Genomic DNA, 17,175 nt, shown 5'->3' with positions numbered 1-17,175 from the left:
TGGGTTTGTGTTGCCATATACTGAACCATTGAGTTCACTTCTTGTAGCATTTAGTGATGAAGCCATCAAAACCATATCTGAGTAATGAATTCAGTTATATACATGGGGAGGTTTAGCAAAATCAAGCACACATTGCAGTCATACAATTAAAAAACCCCGCAAACCAGAGGCTGCTGAGCAGACGCTCAGAATCTAAATTGCTGGCTTGCTACATTTCCACTTTTTATTCTGATATCTTTCCATTCTAACAGATCCTATCTTTTGGTATGTGAACTTGCTGTGCAGTTCAGATAATATTAGTATTATGCAGGTCATTATAATAAGACTTAAGCGTTAAGTGTTTGAACATCAAACAAACAAAACCCTGAAGACCAGCAGGACCTCTTCAAGTTCTTTAGACAAGGTATTTTTAGAGCATCATCACTTTTCCAACTTTTTTTTCTTCTGTTCTTTCGGGACAAAGGGGCGTTGCTTAATGTTGATTCTGTAGTGTGGCAGAATTATACGGCTGATGGATGTCCACTTTTTGTTGTGTTCTTCTCATCTGCAATCAACCAACAGTAACATTCAGAAAGGGACTTCTACTATCTTGCAGCTGCCACTCTAGATTCTGATGGAAAGAGAGAGCGCCCTTCCAAACTTCTGCAGAGGCAGAAAAGCTACTGTAAAAATCACGTAACTACAAAAAAAGGGGATAAGGTAGCACAAGTGTCAATTCTATTTTTGTGCATTGCCTAGTTTACTTGCATGAATTTATACTATTAAAGCTAGTATTTTAATAGTTTGTACAGATAGATCTCAATAAATGAGAATGTAAAGAGAGTTCTGATTTTACTAGCAAGAGCTAGGTATTTAAGTGTTATAGCATGAAAAAAGTCATAATATTAAATATTTACTTTGTAACTACATATTTTACACTTCTGTTTCAAGTTGTGATGTGAAAACAGATAATGATAATGTTAACAGTTTTCCAGTATTCACTTAGTACTGTAACCATGAAAATTTCTTTGTTGTAACATGCGTCAGGGTACTGAAAAATAGGTGCAAGAGCATGCTTGTATAAAGCTTCACTTAGTATTTTTAATACAAATTAACAAAATCATACAGAATTTTTAAAAAATTTTCTTTTCCACAAATTTTATGTTTAGCAGTCATTGTTAATGTCAACAGTCACAATAAATTCATGAGAAACCATCAGATAATAGTAACACAGCATTACAAAATGTTCCAGAACATGGTTTTTTTGTTTATTTTTTCTAAACAGCATAACATCTCTCCATAATAAAATACGCCTTACTGCTAAGATTTTCCTTTCTAAAATAGTGTCTTGGAAATTGAGTGTCTTGGCAGGAGGTGGAGGGGGGGGAAGGAAGAAGTATTGTAAATTAGAAAATTGTTTAAAGGTAGTGGCTTTCTTGATAAGTATAGCACAAGCATTTAAGCAGGGAGTTTAACCACTGAAGGAAAAAAGTTTCAAAGGACAGCTACTTATTTGTTGTGCTCAGCACTTCACTGTACTGGTGCATTAGAGTAGTTAATTCTTCTTTCTCCCAATGAAAACTGATCCTCCCGCCTGGTGCTGTATCCCGACTGCATCAGTACAATGTAGTCAGACCCCAACATGAGTAGTGGCTTATAGTTGATGACCACAGGACACAGACACCCAGTACATGATTTCATTTAGAAACTTTTAAAGCTGTAACACTCGCCCTTATTAAGGAAATAAACGAGCAAATATTAAACTTGTTGTGTGAGATAAGCAAAAAAGGCGTATTGTTCTATACATTGACCCGTATTCACAGGTTACAAGATATCTCAGTCGATATATTCAACCCTTAACCTTTTCTGCTCCCAATTTGGCTTTTAAGAAAAAACAGTAAGTCTTCTAAGTTTCTTTTCTGCTCTGTCAACCCAGAAAAGTGGCATATCATGTTTCCCATTAGTGCTTTTACAAGAAGTGTTATTTTATATTGAATTCTAAATTTCACTTGGACTAGAGGAAGCTTAGTTGTAGTAGTAGTTGTAGTTTAGTTTTAGTAGTAACTTTCCTTTGCACTTGTTAAGATAGAATTCCTTTCGCACCTGTAACCTACTGCTTTTCTTTGCGCTTGTTGAGATAGAATTCCTTTTGCACCTGTATCCTCATGCTTTTATGCTTTCACAGGGTAAGGGCTGAAAAACCTTCAAGCTTTTTCCTTAGATTGGACTCTTCTGCAAGACTGCAGATCACAGAGCTTAGTTCTTTCTCAAACATATCTTCATCTTACTTTTTATTTCTCCTTCCTGTTAAAATTTATTCTAGAAGACTTAGAATTGTCCAGTCTTCAGAGACTGCGTGTTTTGCCCTTCTCATTAGATCTTTTTGTATAGAAACTGCCCTTGCTACTCAACTCAGTATCTGAGTTACAGCAGAAGTAAAATAACTAACTTCCTACAGAAGTAGTTTTGTAGTTTCTGAAACAACTTGAAAGTAACACGAGAACAGAAATTGTGTCTCTGTATGCCTACCCATTAAACTACTGTTCTCAAACTTTTAGGTGGAATGCATTACTACTAAATTAGTATCAAAATCCTAACTGAGGCCTCAGTACAGAGTCAAGCTCAACTCTCATGTATATTGGTTTTACTAAAAAAAAAAGGGTGCTTTTAAACACACTGAGATCATCATCTCGGGCAGCATGAAATCCATCTGAAAGTATTCAGGTAACTACATCTGATTTAAGTGATAAACAGAATGAAAAATAACACCAGAATTCCACCTGCATTGCAGATGGCTCAAAACGTGATTTTTACTCCTTCAGTCTATTCTTTGCAGTAGCCATGTCATGAACTCTCACGATCCAGCCATTAATGTATAAATAGAAAGCATGAAGTGCACTTTTATACATTAGATTTTCTGCCTTTCTGATGGCCTTCAATTCTTGATGATGAGAAGGAATTCAAGGGGGAATACACAGATATTGACACTGTATAGTATCCATGCGTGACAAAAGTTAATGTTTTCTGTGGGTGATACAGGACCAGAATTTTCTCCTAGACTTTTCTTTCTTACCACTAAAGCAAGTGCTTCACTTACTGAAGCCAGTATTTTGTGCCTGCATTTCTGCCTTGCACTTCTAAATCAATTGCCAGTATAAAAGCTTTTACTGAATTGTACAGACATCTCTTACGGTTAGAGCGCTTAAAAAAAAATCAGTAATTCTTTTTCCATCTATCCATTCTACCATTTACTATAAGACATCCTGTGGACTGTTTGTTTCTACAATTTCCTTGTCTTACACCATGAAATATGGTTCCTCTTCCCTTCTTGCTGCTACAATTCTGTCTCGCCTACCTTTTGAAAGTTCAGCATTTCTGGTGAACTTTCAGAACTTAAGTGATTTCAGAGGTTAGCATTGGATACGTTTTCTGTGAGAAGAAAAAATACAAACTCAGTCTATGTTCTTAAAGACCTGTTCACATTAGCAGATTAGCCAAAACAGTAACAGGAATTGTACAACCATCCTCCAGCTAAAATTTCAGATACAGGTATTGCTGAACTTAGTTTTCATACCAGTTTTCATACCATCTTTCTCTCTTCTTTTCTTTCTCTGATAGTGTAGCACTCTGTTGGTGTTCCCTCTAACTCTGTTGTCCAATTACAATACCAGATCAAAGTATATGAAAAACTGACCCTACAGGATACGTAAGTGGTAATGGACTGCGAAGGAGGACGGTAAAGAAAACCTGCTTATAAACCTGAATGAAGCGTGTAAGAACATTGTTTCGTGTTTATTTTTCTCAGGACTCCACAGAAAAATTATCCAGGCAAACGGCATGAGCTGAATTCCACTATACGCATCAGTGAGATGTTCCTATGCTGAACACATTATGAAAATTATCTGTACTTTCCAATCTTGTAACAGTGAGGTCCATGTGCCCAAGAAGCTTTGTCCCTGCTTCATTACAGCAGTCAAATCACAGGCAGTGGGGACGCCAGACCATCTCCAAAACAACAGTTAATATGCTACCACAGCCTAAAAAAATGCTAACCTCTGTGAACACAGAAATAAAATGTCACGCCTAAAGAGAGCAATACTGTGGAGCAAATGTTTGATGAACAATAAACTTGAATAGCCATTCCCACAATTGATACACAGTCTTTCCTGTGTGAATTAGATCTGTGATCTTCATTATTTAAAAAAAAAAACCAAAAAAAACCACCAAAACTTCAGGATGTTCCTAAATGCCCAAAGTATGAAATTCTTGTCATATTGTTATAGATGCATGGTTGCACAGACTTTTTCCTCAGTGAGGAAACCAGTTTCAGTAATTCGCAAGTGTTCCTTTTCCCACCTTCCCACATCTGGCCATTTGGTTTTGCTTCTCTGCTACCCCCTGCATTTTTGCAGGCTTTTAAAACCGGGTCAAATCCTCAAATTGAGAGGTGCTATATGCCACTACTGGGGATCAAGTAGTTAAGAACAATTATAGCTGGAGTATTGCTGCCAAGTGCTTTGTATCATTAAACTGTAGTCTTAGGAAAACATTTTGAGAGCCTTTGTACTCCCTAAGAAAGTATGCATAGTTAAGTGAAACTAAACTCAAGAAATTATTTAGGAGAGAGAGTAGCAAGATTTACTTAGCAACTTCTAGGAGAATGGTTTATCCAGATATATTTCATGGGTTTTGTTTACATGTTTGAAGATGCAAGCTGGAATGAACAGTCTTCTCATTTTATATTCTTAATGTCGATAATAGCAAAAGGCAAGAGTCAAACATTGAAGCTACCTAACATTTTTAATCAGGACAACTGAGGGTGTTGAAATGGTCTTCCATCAAACAGATACTCCAGATTAATGTTCTGGACCAGCTACTTTTTTTTTAATTTGCAGGCAACTTCCAAGGTGAATAATAACATACCTAAATAAATGAGATGATGTTATGTGGTGCATTCTTTCTCTGTTCTCTTAAATGCTCTCTTCTCCTTTTTAACTGCCTTCATCTTTTCTGCTTTCTTTTCCTTCATGAAGTTCAAATGCTTGCATGCTTATATATAGTGCATTCTTGGTACCAAACACACTATTAGATGTATTGTTTCATTCCTAAAGGGTCGATTCAGAGCTGCACTGTAATGTAATACTTGCATGAGAATTCAACTTGAGTTCAATAGTTTGTATATGTACAACATTCAGATTCGATTGAGTTTTAACCTTCAACTGTTCTTCAGATCTGCATTGTTATTCATACCAAGTGCTTTCAAGTCCTTTGGTGATTTTTTTTTTTCCATTGTACTGAATTTAAAATAATTATTAATAAAGGAATGCTAGATGAAAGCAGAACTGTAGTACTGTTTGAAGGCTTTTTTCTTACCTGGATGACTGAGACAATGCATTTACTTTTTCACTCCATGTAAGAGAGGATATGCAATGCCTTATTCCAAGAACAATGTTCAGAAAGGATTGAGAATCTCTACCCATCCAATCCTTTTACTCCTGATGATGGAAGATAAGCAGCAGATTACTGCTCACTTCATTATTCCTTAATTCATGAACAGAAGGCACAGAGTATATTGTACAATCACTCCTCAAATTGAAGAATATGCACACACTGTAGCCAACCTCCTTCAGCTAAAAATGAACATAGGGAGAGAGGAGCCAGCCCTACCTAGATAAGAAATGAAGAAAATTCCAGTCAGGTCTTTTGTGAGTAGACAGCAAATTTGGGCTAATTTAGCTATTGCCTTCTGTAATGGGGAAAAAGTTACAAATATTTGCCAGAATACTAGAAAACTAATTTGACTTTCTAAAAGTGAGAATCTAACTGAGAAGCCTAATTCCCAGTCAAGGAACATAAAAAGCTACCTCTTGCATGTGTTAAGAGTTACCTGAAAATCAACATAAAACCAACTGATCAGTAAATGGCAAATACTCAGTGAGCAACAAGAAGATGAATTTTAAAATATCCACTGAGATTGCAAAATTCAGCTTTCATTTATAACTGCAAAACCTGAATATTTTTAAAAAATTCAAATAACTTGCAAAGCATTATTTTCTATTTAGAAGAACACAAAGGTGTTGAAGTCAGCTTCTGAAAATGTGGGAAGAATTCACATTATGTGAGAGACCAAGAATACGTTTAACAAACTCTACGCTATGTACATTTCCTTCACAGCATCTTCAGATTCAGAAAGTCCTTTCACAGACTGTTACCAATTTAGCAGATCAAGCACCACATTTCAAAATACTTCCTCTCATTTCTGCAGGGATTCTTAAACTTTTACTTACAAGAATTAATTATCCATAACAGGCCTGTTGTTCAGGTGCTTTATTAATTAAGTTGTTAATTTTGTAACAGTCTCGGTTCAGTTCCTGATCGCTATCTACTCTTTAATGGATTAATAATTTCTGAATCAGAGAAGCTCTGTGAAAAGATCACAGAAAACATCTCAGCTCTACATACACTGAACATGAGCGGTCTAGGTTAAGGTCAATAATGAGTCAGGGAAGGGAAGGTCTTATTTCAGCTCTTTGCACAATACCTGCTCTGTAGGTAAACAGGAGTCTTCAGTTTAACAACACTGACAGATCTTAACCTTTTCAAGCATACATATTTATTTAATTACTACATTTAAATAAAATATATTTCCTGTGAACAGCTCTTGCAAAGAACGTATATGAAGATTTCCTTTGTTTCTTATTTGAATCACTAGCATGAAAGTGAAGGCTGAGGTAATCATTCCACTCAAAGGAAATAAAACAAAGAAACCTCTATTTCATTGCTAAGAAAGCAATCACTGTAGTCACTAAGGACTATGATGTGGTTGGCCCTTATGCACAACATCTTTCTAAGGCTGGGAAAACCAATTTCTAGTCACTATGACATGGCTCACATGAAATTCAGATGTAAATGAAGGCCTTCTTTCTGCAGGGGAAAAAAAAAATAGAAGAAATTGTTCCATTCTTTTATCTTTCAGGCTGAATTTACTCAAAAACTCAATGCAAAGTAATAAAGAATAACAAGAACCCTTGTTTTCCTTGGCCCTAGAACCTCACTGATCTATAAAACAGATGACAGGATATTCAGGAAAATGTAGCAATTTTTTCCTGATAAATTACGTTAGCAGCCCCTTTGCTGAAAAGATAACATCTCCAGGTAGATTATACAACGCAGCGTATCTGCATCTCAGGTTACAGGACAAATGAAAAGCCAGTGCTATTTTTCTTCTAATTGTAAAATGCAGAGATTAAGTCAAATTGTCCATTATTTCAGCACCTAAAATTCAATCCAAATGTAAGAAAAAGTTGTGATAATTAAATACATTGAAAAAATTGTCTTATGTACATTTAGGGTTCATCATCACACTAGTTAAACTCATGTAAGTCTACTGAGTTAAACCTGCTGTAACAGTGTATGAATTAGGTTATATATGCAGAAGATCTGTTATTTTATTAATACTTGTTTCAGTTTTTTTCCACCCATTTCAAAGGGCATTTGATAAGGTCATTAGTTACCCAACAGGTTTAGAACTGCTTAAAAACAATGCAGGTCAGAGCAAGTCTAGCCTGTACCCTAATTAGTTTCTACCAGTTAGTTTCTACCCTTAGGATGGCCTGACATTTTTAAAGATTTACTGATAAAATACGTAATTATTTATCCACAGCCTACATTCCATTCGTTCTGCTTTTCCTGTTTTCTCAATGTGAAACTACAGACGAAGTATTTGCAAAACTTTTAGTTTGATAAATGCCACACAATAGGCAAAGAATGCACATGTTAAGTGAAAATTTGACATTTCTCATACTCATTGTTTTCACTTGAAATACTCAGTTTGCCTTCTAAAAGAAGTATAATCAGGCAATTAAACATTTAGGTTTTGAACTTTATATGCAGGTAGAAGGACTATAAATTTGATTTTGGTACGTAAAACCCACATACTGAAATTAATCGTTTTTCTTCAAACTACCTTATAATAAACTGAGCTTTTATTGATTATTTCTACATTTAATTACACTGTAAAGAAAAGCTATCCATCACAGGTGCCATATCGGACAGGTACTTCCATTCGGTAGTCAGTGGGACTTTTGCCCTAGTAGGAACTTCATGCCACACATGATTTTGTCTAAGAAAGCATGGGATTTGTATGTATCATGTATATAATCATGGAATCATAGAATTGTTTAGGTTGGAAAAGACCTTTAAGATCATCCAGTCCAACCATTAACCTACACTACCAAGTCTACTCTAAGCCAATCAAGGGTAGACTAGACTAAACCATGTCCCAGAGTGCCACATCTACCCGTTTTTTGAACACTTCCAGGGATGGGGACTCCACCACCTCTCTGGGCAGCCTGTTCCAATGCTTGGCCACCCTTTCCGTAAAGAAATTTTTCCTAATTTCCAACCTAAACCTCCCCTGGCGCAGCTTGAGCCCATTTCCTCTCGTCCTATCGCTAACTACTTAGCCTAATAAATCATTACTATTAGAAACAAATTCCAATTTAAAAAGCCATGTTATTGATTCAATGAACACATCCCCAAAAGATACAATACATATATTCACAGCATTCTTAGAAAACAGGAAAAATTAGAGCACACCTGATCTAATCTGTCAATATAATCTATTAGTTTTGAGTTTGACCATATGAATAAACAGTAAAGCAACACTAATAAAGTTCCAAGGTTTTGTCTGCAGAAGCATGCTGGTATGTCTTCGTATCTAGTTATGCAGAATACAGCTAGAGCTGAAACAAAGGCAATCTATTTTACCATCTTACTAGTTTAACTTTTATCTAGTTTGTCTTGTAAATGTGGTTATTACTTGCAATTGTGGGTTGCTCTCACAGTATTACAGTATTCCTATGGTTCTTGAAATCTCTCAGAGCTTTGTATTTGACTGCTGTTCTATCTAAACCACTGCACTGTGTCACAAAAACTGAATTTTTTCCTAACATCTGTCCTTGAAAGCATCTGGTTTGCAAAATGCGACGAGCGGAGTATTTGCACGCACCCAGCTTCTCCCTATTTTTCTTATTTTGACGAAACAGCCCTCACTCCGGCAGCTGATTGACGTCACACCGTTTACTATTTGCAACGGGGATTAGTGCGATTTGTGACCCGGTCGGGTTACGTTACTGGGCCACGAACAGGGTCGTCACTTGCCACAGCGGCGCTCCGGAGGAGCCCAGCGCCCTCCGCCCCGCTCCCACCCGGGCGCCGCCCGGGGCCCAGCCGGTCAGACTCGCTTGCCGACCGAGCAGGGGCTCGGCAAGGCGCTGACCGGGCTCCGACCGCCCACAGCGGCTCCCAGCCCTGCCCGCGGCCGCCCCGCCGCCAGCTCCCCCTGCCCCCCTGCGCGGGGCCGCCGCCCCTCCGCCAACGGCCGTAACGGCCGCCGCGCTGCCCGCCCCCGCCCTGGCGTCACTGCCGGAGCGGCCCAAGATGGAGGCCGGCGGCGGCGGCGGGGGCCCGTTCCCGAGGCTCAGGCGCCCTTTGCGGCGCGGGGCAGAGCCCCGCGACCCGCTGCTGCCGCAACCGCCTTTCGGGGGCGGCGGGACGGCCGGTGGGTGGGGCCGGGGACGCGGAGACCCCGCCGGGAGGGGAGGGGAGGGGAGGGGAGCCGAGCGGAGCGGAGCCGAGCCAGGCTCTGCTAGGCGGGCGGCGTGGCTGGGACGGCCGGGCGCGGAGCGGTGGCAAGCAGCGCGGCCCCCGCGGCGGGAGCGGGGGACGGGGACGGGGACGGGGACGGGGACGGCTTCGGATCCTGCTGACGGCAGGAGTCGGGGGGCTCCTCGGGTAAGCGGGCGCGTTGCCCTGCCGGCGGATACCGCTTGCCTGCAGCCGGCTCATCCTCCCTCGGGCGGCCGATCGTAAGAGATCGGGTGTGAGAGGGGAGGCGTGAGGGGTGTAAAAGACTTGGCAACCGCGGATTTCGTGATGGGGGTGAAGCGCTTAAATACGCCAGCCCCAAGCTGTAGTGGATGAGGAAGAATCCGGGAAATACTAGAAATAAACACGGCTGTAAGCTCCAGCAGAGCTGTTAGTACAGTTCAGCCGGTGATGTGTACCGTGCGTGTGGAGGAGCCAGCGTACATACACTGCTGGCGTCACACAGGCCACCAGTAACTTCTAATGACAAAGTTCAAAGTATGAAACATCAAAGGCACCTTTGACACTTTTTTTGACAGTGTGTGTAAGTATTGAGTGTGTTAGTTGGCTACTGTCACGCACAAAAACACGCTTTCTAACCTGCTCGCTCCTGTCTTGCTTGGTGATAAGGGAGAAAAGATGCTTTTCTGCGTAATGCTAGTTTTAGTTTACCTGCTGAAGGTATGCAGTGTGAATCAAGCTAGCTCCTGAAACTGAAGTTGATAATCTCGTGTGAAGTAACAGCAGTTGAGTATAAGAAAATTATTTAGGCCTGAAATCGGTTTGCAAATATTAAAATTAACAAAACCAGATAGAAATAAATTAGTAATTGGAAATCCAACCTGGCTTTGTATATATTAGTTTAATAAAAATGCTTTAATAGCATCAGGAGGTTTTTAATTAGTTAAATCACCTTACCAGATCTAGTCAGCTGTTAATTTCCTAAAATGGTACACAGACACAGTGTGTGCTGATTGTTACTGCTTTATCATTTTATCAAAGGGTACCTTGCTTAGTCTGTTTTACTTCAGGAAATGCGCAGAGCTTTTTAGAATACTTCCTCTATAATACAAAGTGTATTATACTGAGTATAATAATCCCCAAAGATAAATGAATTAGAAGGATAAAGCATCATGTTTTATGTAACTATAATCATACTCCATTTAATGACTGGCTTTAGTGCTATAATTATGTTCTTATTTACAGAAGAGTCTACAGCTGTAGAGAAGAAGAGGAAGCCTCTTACCAGACTGAATATTCATTCTGCATTCTGGATTTTGGCATCAATTGCTGTGACATACTACTTTGATTTTTTTAAAACTGTTAAAGAAACGATGCAAGCAGATAGGTAAGGTACCTTTTCTTACAAAGAAAGTTGTGTTTTTATCTTACAGTCATACTCAGTTTGTTACATCTGAACACTGTGTTTTAAATCATGGATAAACAAGATCTACGATAGGAATAGAGAGAGCTGGGACTGTTCCACCTGAAGAAGAGAAGCCTCAGAGGGATCTATATATCAAGGTATATAAATACCTGGAGGGTGGGTGTAAAGATGACAGAGCCAGGCTCTTTTCAGTGGTGCCCAGTGACAGGACCAGAGGCAGTGGGCACTAACTGAAACACAGGAGGTTCCCTCTGAACATCGGGAAACACTTTTTGACTGTGAGGGTGACCGAGCACTGGCACAGGTTGCCCCAGGGAGGTCACAGAGTCTCCATCCTTGGAGATACTCAAAACCTAGGGACGGTCCCAGGCAACCACCTCTAGGTGACCCTGCTTGAGCAGCGGGGTTGGACCAGATGACCACCTAAGTCATTATTGTTATTAAACTAATTTTTAAGGAAATACAATGCTTAAAATTTTGCTATAATTATTTTTTTCTTTACACTCTACTGAGCCATCTGTGCACATGCAAAATTTGTTTGAATAGCAGGGTATTTTAATACTGTACCTTCAAATTTACACTTAAGTATGAGAAATCGCTGCCTGTTACTATTTTAATCAAAAAAAGCTGAAATTAATCTTTAAACGTCAAAATGAAGTTCATTTCTCTAGAAGCTCTCTAGACTTCTTTGAGTAGACCACCGAAAGATTAGTGAAATAATTTTAATGAAATAATTTCTATTCTATTTCTTTTCTATAAATTATTTTTCAGTGGGATGGATGGATGTTAAATATTTTTAGATAACTTCACTTGGAAGTGCTTTTAAAACTCTCTCATTGTCATTATTGTATCAATATGTGGAAGCTGAACAGGGCCTTGCCCTGTGCTGTGAGGTTCTTTGGAGCTGCTCTTCCAGGCTGTTCTAGATACACCCTACATCTAGTTGGCTGCGGAGACAAACTAGTGACTCCAGGATGTGATCAAGGTTTTGGGTGGCCCCGTCTGCTCCCAGCAGTACCCTGTCTTCCTGCATTGCTTATTTAGGTAGACTATGGCAACTGCTATCTTAATGCAGGTTTCGCAGTTGGTGGTATTGAGGTACCAGAATAGCATACGATACTTGCTGTACTGTACCAGAGCAAATGTTACCTGAGTAGGAAGATCCTTGGTTACCCTTTGTAACTTAGCAGTCGAACTATGATAATAAGAATTCACTTGCAAAAAAATTTTATTTGGTAATACACATTTAGGTAAGAGTAAGATTTTATTAAAGTGCACCTTCCTCCCAAGTTGTGTTTCCCATCTTACTCTTGGAAGTATGTCCTCAAAGAGGCTCAAAAGTGTGTCTCCCTAAATAATCACATACCCTGTGTTTTCTTGATTCCAAGTTTGAAATCCTGGATTTCTCTATGGTTTTCTTCAGCTGCTACAAAGAAAAAATCTTCATGCTTCTGTCTGTTAAATTTGAGAGTTCATAAACTTGAAACCTTATTAAAGCTTTCTGCAACTCTTCTGTTGCACAAAAATCAGTGGTCTAATTCATAATGAGAAGCACAGTTGCAGTGGAGCCTATTTTATTTCATTACTGAGAAAGTATTTTTGGGGTGGTAGTATAGTAGCTCACTGACCAGGTCTGTTGCATTGCATTTCCAAAATAGTTGCGGAAAAAATAAATACAGGAATGTTGCATTGCAAAATTAAACTCAATTAGTTATGTATATTAGACAGCTTTAGAACGGCAAAAAGTGTTTTGTAAAAGTAATTTAAGAAACTACAGGACCTCTAGGCCAACCTGTATAATTATCAGGTATTGTCTGTTCTGTTTCTAGACTAGAATGAAGATTAGTCTGCAAACTGCAATGTGACAGTGCTTAACATGCTTTAACGTGCTTTCCCCCTTCCTCCAGTTGGTGGTTTGTCTCTGGCAGTTGTTTATTGGCTGCATGTTTATCTGTTGCCTTTTACTGCATACTGTATCTTGAGTGGTATTGTGGAATTGAGGACTACGATGCACAGTATCCAGCACTGATACCTATCACAACAGCTACCTTTATTGCAGCAGCAATTTGGTAAGTTCGAACGCTGTGTACAGACTTCTGCTAAACCTGTGCAAGTCTGTGTTCATGGGCTCATTTTATAAAAAGCATAATTTCTCTAATTCTACTAAGTGTGTTGGTGACAATACCAGTTCTACATAGCATAACTTCTTCCACTTTCAACATTCATCCACAAAGCAGGAGTTGGAACTGTCGAACCTGTGTATTAAGTGTACTTGTAGATGTATTGGATCTTTTCTGTCTTGAAAATTTATGGCAAAACTGAAATCCTTAGCTTTGTTAATGTAAATTGCCCACCTCCGACAACTGTTTGTGAGGTTTACAAATTAAGACAGATGTGTATTCTCTAGCTGAGAAAAGATTTTGCCTATCAGTTTCTAATAGAGAGTTCTTCATTATCAAACAATCTATAAATAGCGAACATATGCTGAAATTCATACTTCTAACTGTTGTTACAAGAGCTTTAATGGTTTATATCTTGTCAGGGAATGGTACTTTTGGTAAGGGCTACTTTTAATGAGATCATAGGAGTCAGAATTGAGCAAATGCGCATATGAATGAAAAAGTTATGTACGTGTGTGCCAGTATATTTATTTGGTCTCTGCATGAAAGCTGGTTCTCTCTTTAAGTTTAGACATTGTATCTGAATAACATCAGACAGTATTTGTTGCAATGCTGGGAAAAAAAGGAAGATGGAAGAAGATAAAGGTCCCCTATAGTTTAGAATTAGTCAAATCTATAATCCTTGTAATTCAGTTGTAAAATAGGTTGGTTTTCCCCCTTTCTCTTCAGCTAACTGAAATCTGCTTGGCTGGAAGTACAAACTAAGGCTTTTCTCAGCTGCCATATATGCACATGGAAAAATCAAGAGTAATTAATGTTCAGGTGCTTCATATACAGGGATTCTGAAAGTAGAAGGTATCTTTACCCTTGATGGGACTGAGTGGACTTGCTCAGTGTAAAATCTGCAGCAGCTACTGAAATTCTAGGATGAATTGTCAGTAAATAAACAGTAAACTGAACTACCAATTTAATAACGTGCTGGTTTTCTCTCAAGTTGTAAAGAAACAAGTGTTTTTCCGGGTTGAGTAATTTAAATGTCATTTCCTCTTGTGCCATATTTTCTTCATGTGGCTGGTATTGCCATAATATGACAACTGACCTTACCAAAAACTTTCTGCTTTTATTCCCAGTTTCAACATTGCTTTGTGGCCTGTCTGGTCGTTTATGACACCTTTGTTGCTCTTCATTCAGTTTATGGGTGTTGTGATGCTTGTGTCACTCCTGGGATAAGTCCTTCAGGTACATAATTGAATTGTTTAAGCACATAAAAACATTTATCTTGTTGCATGAACTGCCTTGTTAGACATTTAAGGATTGTAAGACCATTTAAGGATTCCTTCTCTATGTTTTGTGTACACTTTTAGAATATTGACATTTTGTGGCATATAGAGTAACCAGAGAACATGCAAGTATCCTAAGGGGAAGAATATCCTATTTTTCTTCTCTAAGATTCCATTCTAGACAGTGAAAATAAGCGATTAGTGAGAATGGGTGGTTTTGTGGCATATAGGCCAAATACCTACAGTTTTTACCCAGACTGGGAAAACTTAGTGAAGTTGCTTGACCTGATAGTAAAGGGGAGAAGCTATTAACATCCATATGTAACTGTTGTCTTTATTTTTTTTTTTTTTAATTCAAAGCCTTTGTCTTATCTTTGTCTTTAAGTACGCTGTTTTCATTTTCTGTGATGAACAGTCCAGATGAACCCGCTATCTGGAAAACCTCCAGATATCAGAAGGTCTTTGTTCTTCCTAAAAACCTTTCAAAGGCAAAACTGGGTGTTTTGTTGACTTGAAAAATTAATTCTCAATAACTGCCATGTTGAAAAGGGGTTCTTGCATCTTTTGTTAGGATATACTATTCAAATGAATCCTGTGAAATTGAAAAAGCTTAAGGAAGACATCAAAGACCACTCTGTAAATAGGGTAAGGGATGTCCCCTGTATCACAGGCATCTACGTCATCCAGTGAAGTGACTCCTTCAGCAGGTCTTGTTTGCTGTACTTCTCAAGGGAATGTGGGGAAGCCTGTTTGGTTTTGCTTGCCATCACAAATCCTTTCCAGTGAGGAAGTCCCCCGGCATTTTTATGAGTGCAGCAAGAAGAATGAGACAGTGCTGGATTTTGAGTGTAGCCTCTTGTAGTGCCAGAGTTTTAGGCAAAAATATTTAATGGTTGGGACAGTGAAACACAGCTTTTGTTTGCATAAACAAGTGAAACTAGTTTTGCATTTTTTCCCTACTTTCTAGGTATTGGGAAACCTGATTTTTTAAGGAGGTAATTAATTTAGGTCATACTCTGACAACACCTATAGACTTCTGAAAAATACAATATGTCAGAACCTCTTTATTGTATAATGGGAGCTTCAGTCACACTGGTTAATGCAAACTTCTCCAAATCATGTTTGTTCGTTCTGTCATTAGCTATGTTCTATCTGAGCACTGGAAGGATGTGGGGAGAGGACGCATTTCGGTGTGTTAGAGGTGATCATATTAACAGACTAAAATAACCATTCTGCATTAATTTGTACTTAGAAAGTAAGAAGTACAAGTGAATTACAGATATCCTGAACAGTTGAACCTTATGGTTCCATTCTGGTTTTCTGTATGAACAGCCAAGTAAATTCTGTTGTACAGAATTTATTAATTCTGTATTAGGCCAAATAATTATTGGCCTAATAATTAGGGCCAAATTATTATTGGTGATGCAAAATCATTAACTAGTACAAGATACAGCTTGTGCAGTATATACAACCTTACAGCATTTTTGTTAAAGTTGGATTTGTTTTTTCTTTTCTTCCAGCTTCATGTGAAGGACTCGAGTAACTGTATCCTGAAAAGTGGATGTCACTTTTGTTACATTCCAGTACTTTTATTATTTCTAATACTGCTTGTTTGCTCTGATGCTGTAATTCTTAGACTACCTGATTTATAAATCAAATGGATGTAACCATAGGTCATCCAGTGGCTGGGGAAAAGCAACTGATTAGTGAGTAGTTGAAAGATAGGTAGGTTTTACCTCTCTTAGTAACATAAAGCATTTCATCACTGCTTTGTAAAGCCTTTATTCATATTTCAATATTAAGCAGATGGGTAATAAATCAGTTACATAGTCCTAAATCCTATTTGGGGACACCAGAGATCACCTAGTCCAACTTCCTGCTCAAAGCAGGTGGTTTGGTTTGAAAGTAATTGATGCTTTATTCAAGTGTTGTGGGTTTTTAATACTATATTATTTCAATTTGAATGGACAGCTGAAATATTGTTATCTGGAATCTGTCTTTGTACTTGTACAAAGTGAAATAAATAAATTCTATTTGTGCTGATATAGTTCGTCCACAGCCATATCTTTTTTCAAACAGTGAAATTCAGTACTGAATACTTCATAGATGACACAGGAGACATTTCTTAATCTATTAAATTTCTAATGTTATGTGTGTTACCATGTAGGAAATACTTCATTACCCTAATCTCTTGACTTCAGATCTGCTAGCGTTTGAAAAAAGATACGGGTCAGGGCCTAGAAAGCTGGCTGACGTTTACATCATTGTTAATTCGGCAGTGCCATCGGTGAAATAAATGAATTCTGCTTGTGCTGATATACTTTGTCCACAGCTGGAGATAGATGATCAAGCTGTGAATAACAATAATATGAACAATATTATTCAATAACAATAATATGGACAATATTAACACCACATAAGAAATTTAGAGCACAAAGTAAATTCTTTTGATGTATGCACTATTTTTCAGTATGCAGGATGTTACTCTTCTGTAAAGTAACTTTTCATTCTCAGCAGTGCCTGTTGCCATTTTTCTCCCTCAGCAATAAAGAGGCTGATATTAACTTAAATGCCATTAGTGTTACACAGTTGGGAAAATAAAATAACTTTGGCTGAGATACCTAAGTATCTGGAAACTTGTGCGCCATTTAGTTGCTAGACTATTTTATATAGATCCTTGTGTTAAATACTTTCACACCCAGACCTTTTGGAAGATAGGACAATGTAGAGAATGTACAGAGTACTGTACTGTTAAGTAGCT

The 17,175-nt window shown here is 38.4% G+C and overlaps 1 protein-coding gene across 1 annotated transcript; it reads left to right on the top strand.

The window, feature by feature from the left end:
- Positions 1-9,420: 9,420 nt before the first annotated feature.
- On the top strand, positions 9,421-17,175 carry TMEM128 (transmembrane protein 128). The gene is made up of 5 exons (XM_075709493.1): positions 9,421-9,541; positions 10,834-10,975; positions 12,922-13,083; positions 14,265-14,373; positions 15,935-17,175. The coding sequence occupies exons 1-4, from the start codon at positions 9,421-9,423 to the stop codon at positions 14,362-14,364; spliced, it is 525 nt and encodes a 174-aa protein (XP_075565608.1). The 3' UTR covers positions 14,365-14,373; positions 15,935-17,175.

This window comes from Pelecanus crispus, chromosome 4, assembly GCF_030463565.1.
Source record: "Pelecanus crispus isolate bPelCri1 chromosome 4, bPelCri1.pri, whole genome shotgun sequence".
Lineage (NCBI taxonomy): Eukaryota > Metazoa > Chordata > Aves > Pelecaniformes > Pelecanidae > Pelecanus > Pelecanus crispus.
This window is presented reverse-complemented; position numbering and strand designations above follow the sequence as displayed.